Source organism: Sprattus sprattus (assembly GCF_963457725.1).
Source record: "Sprattus sprattus genome assembly, chromosome: 1".
Taxonomy (NCBI): Eukaryota; Metazoa; Chordata; class Actinopteri; order Clupeiformes; family Clupeidae; genus Sprattus; species Sprattus sprattus.
Genome location: NC_137920.1, coordinates 36559649 through 36562924, shown reverse-complemented (window position 1 = coordinate 36562924; position 3276 = coordinate 36559649). Strand labels below are relative to the sequence as shown.

The window sequence follows — 3276 nt, the reverse complement described above, 5'->3', positions numbered from 1 at the left end:
AGAGTCATTTCTGAGAGGTGACATTTGTGACCTTCCATGGCCTAAATCTGGTGCAGAGTAGAGCTTCTCGGATGAACTTTCAGAGAGATTGTTCTTCTAAGGCTACTTACAGTATGAGCGCGCCACGCAGATAAAAGCAGCTTGCTGCTATTTTAGAGCACTTTTCATCTTGTGAAGAGAAAGAGAGGAGACACAAGGGAAACCTAAACGAGGGAATGGGAACGTTTCGCGCTAGGGAACGCTGTGCTTTTTGTTGCACGTGGAATGGGCTTTGTGTGTTTTTATCTGACGCACAGAGCTCCTGAGTAAATGCATAGCGCAGATAAAAATATCCCCATTTGCATGTCGTCTCCCACCATGGGACTTTGATGGTGGCGAAGTCAGAGCTAAACGGGGCTCGGGCGATTGAAGTTGGACTGACAGTCCGGCCGCGGCTGCTGCTGTTCCGACCATTAGTTTCAGATGGTGCTTAATACAAAGGGAATTTCCATGAAGGCCCTATCCTGTTGTTGTTACATCTCTGAATGGACCACACTACTACTCTTACTCCTATTTGTACACAGATACACACAACACATGTGTTTGTTCACACATTCACACACACACAAACACAAAACACACATTATGCACCCTAGATGTAACTTGATCAAGCGCTACATTTGTTTGGCCTCAAACTTGTGCTTGTTGTTTGTGCTGAGAGCATTTCTGGAGCAGAAACCCCTTATGGTCTTGTCCTGACTGGCTAAATTTGAGACTGTGTCTGAGACAGAGATGCACTTGTATTCCAAAACGACGAAGTTTGTGAAGTCTCATCCAATATGACCACTGAGCAAACCTCAAATCTCAACCTTCCCTGAACTAAATATAACATTCTGTTTAGTTTTCTCCCCACAGCAATCTGGGTAAACAACGTCCATGGCCTGAACTCACTCACATTGGCTGCACAATCGAATGGCTGAATGGCCCACTGTAGAAGCAACGTCTTTTAAACAGCCGGATGGTGGAGATGGAGATCATGTGATCTATCAGTATGAGTAGTTTTCAAGGAAAGGATCTGCACCTTTGACAGTGGCTGTTGTTTGTATCAGTGCGTGGGCTCAAAAAAAGTAGCATAGACAAAAATCAAGACGGGAGCTCGCTCTCAAAAAAGTACCTTAAAAACCGAGTATAACATCCAAATTGGTTAATTGGCTTTAAAGAACTAAAGTTCAAGTGCAAGTACAAACGTTTCAGGTGACCCCATCCTCAGTGCAAATGATGCATGTTATGGATGTTATACCTGGTTTTTAAGGTACTTTTTTGAGAGCAAGCTCCCGTCTTGATATTTATCTATCAGTATGAGAAACTCATGGCTGAGGCGTGCACTGCAGTGTGGGTAGGAAGTGATGGACATCCAACCAACTCCAACCATAGACTGGAGACTGTTAGTTTGCTGGGTATCCGTGGGTTAGGCTATGGGTGCCATAAGTGAGAAAGTGAGTCGAAACTATGTGACCCTGTTATAAGTTGTGGTTTTGAAATTAAACATTTCGATGTTTGGGCTGCAGCTGTTAGAATGCAAAACCCAGTCTATTGGGAGACAGCTTCTGCAGCATTGTGTGCTGTGTAAGGCGACATGATTCAATGTGAAATGAATGTGTAATGAGGTCTACTTTACCATTTCATAAAGTTAACCTAAAATCTGAACAATGCACCTAAAACAGAACCGCTTACCATATTGTAGTAAGACTGGTTACACGCCTATCTAGAGCAGTGGTTTATTTTCAGATAAAAATGAGTTTAAATGAAAACATAACTTCCCCATCTTGTCTAACCTCACTCTTGATGGTTAAGTAATTTCCTTTTAGTGCTTTGAAGCTCAATTGATGTATTCTTCAGAGCAGAGAGGTTTGTTTTCTGCGGTTGTCAACGCGTAACTGAGACATTGCACCAGACCTTCATTCTTTAATGGTATGTGTTTGTCTTCAGAAAATCAAATGAGCTCTATATCCAAATAAATCTATTGACCGGAGCAGTTTAAGCACAATAATTCAATAATGCGCCACAGGGTGCGCTTTCAGACTTCACAGCACTAGACTTGAGGGACTGCGGTCTTCTCATCTCTTCAAGACAGTGACGATCAAAACATTTCCTGTATACTAATTTCCGTCTTCTTAACTACTAAATTACATACGTGACAGAGACTTGTCTGGTGGACTCTTCAATAGAGGTTTTCAGAAAGCCTGTCTAGTGTTATTCTGTCTCCAAATGCAACCCACTGTATTGGCTTTTCAGGTAGGCTAGAATAAAAGAAACGGCGTCGTTTGTGATTTCACATGACACCAAGGAAATGGAAAGGTTGGCATTAACTTCGTCATAACTAGACATGTGCGTTTACTCTCAGCTATATACTTGGGTCCAGAAAGCTTAATAGAATGGGGACCAGGATTTACTTTCTCACCATTTCGCTGTGGTAGTTGATGCGCGGAGCCTTCGTTGATGACTCGAGCCCATCGCTGAGCCTCCTCAAGGTTCAAGTGAGGGTCCAAACCCGACGCGACCCGAAAGCATTGTTCTGTCCTCTGCCGTGTCACTCCAGAGCTCATCCAGCGCTTCTTAAACGGATAAAAGTAGGCAGAAAAATACGCTCCCACGTCCGTGTTGTCATCTGCCTTGAAAGCCCGACATCCGACACAGTCTCGCAAGTTGAAGACCACCTTGCTCCGTCCTGCAGGTGCCGACGTGATCTTTTGGACGGTCAGGTCCCTCTCCGTTAGGCTCACGGCATACCTGACCTTTCGACTAGTCTTGGTCGTGAATTCGCCATACAACAGGACTTGACTAATCCCGTTGCGGTAAGACAGGTTCGGTTCGTCTCTTTTATGATTCATCCTCTCTGGAGGTCGGAGACCGGGCGCGATCCGCAGCCCGGCTTGCGGATGTTTGAGTGACACTCAAACATACACAGGCTGTGTAGGTAAGCGATCCAGATAGGAACAGACTGCGTCTGTCTGGTTGACACTTTCAGCTGCAGTAGAAACCGGAGTTCCGCGCTGGACAGTTTGAAAGCTGAGAAAGGGCGTGCCATGGCTCTCCCTAGTGACGAAAAGTGGTAACGGTGCGGTTGTGTTGCCTCTGTCTCCCTGGGCAACTTAGCAATGTGATAACTAACGGTCGAGTCAGTTCGTAAGGAGAAAAATATATAGGCCTAGCTATATATATACAACAACATATCATATTTACACATTTAATGAGACAGTGGAAAAGCATACCAAACGTACCACACCAGACGCAACA

At 44.6% G+C, this 3276-nt stretch overlaps 1 protein-coding gene across 1 annotated transcript in view; it reads right to left on the bottom strand.

Annotated features, from left to right (window-relative positions):
- The window catches only part of LOC308360531 (sphingosine kinase 1-like), a gene marked incomplete at its 3' end in the record, with an annotated part of 22795 nt that extends 19961 nt beyond the window's left edge, over positions 1-2834 (bottom strand). Inside the window, exon 1 of the mRNA XM_080832489.1 lies at positions 2441-2834. Within this exon, the coding sequence (XP_080688615.1) occupies positions 2441-2585 (145 nt within the window). The 5' untranslated portion in view covers positions 2586-2834. The remainder of the gene's footprint in view (positions 1-2440) is intronic.
- Between the last annotated feature and the right edge of the window lie 442 nt (positions 2835-3276).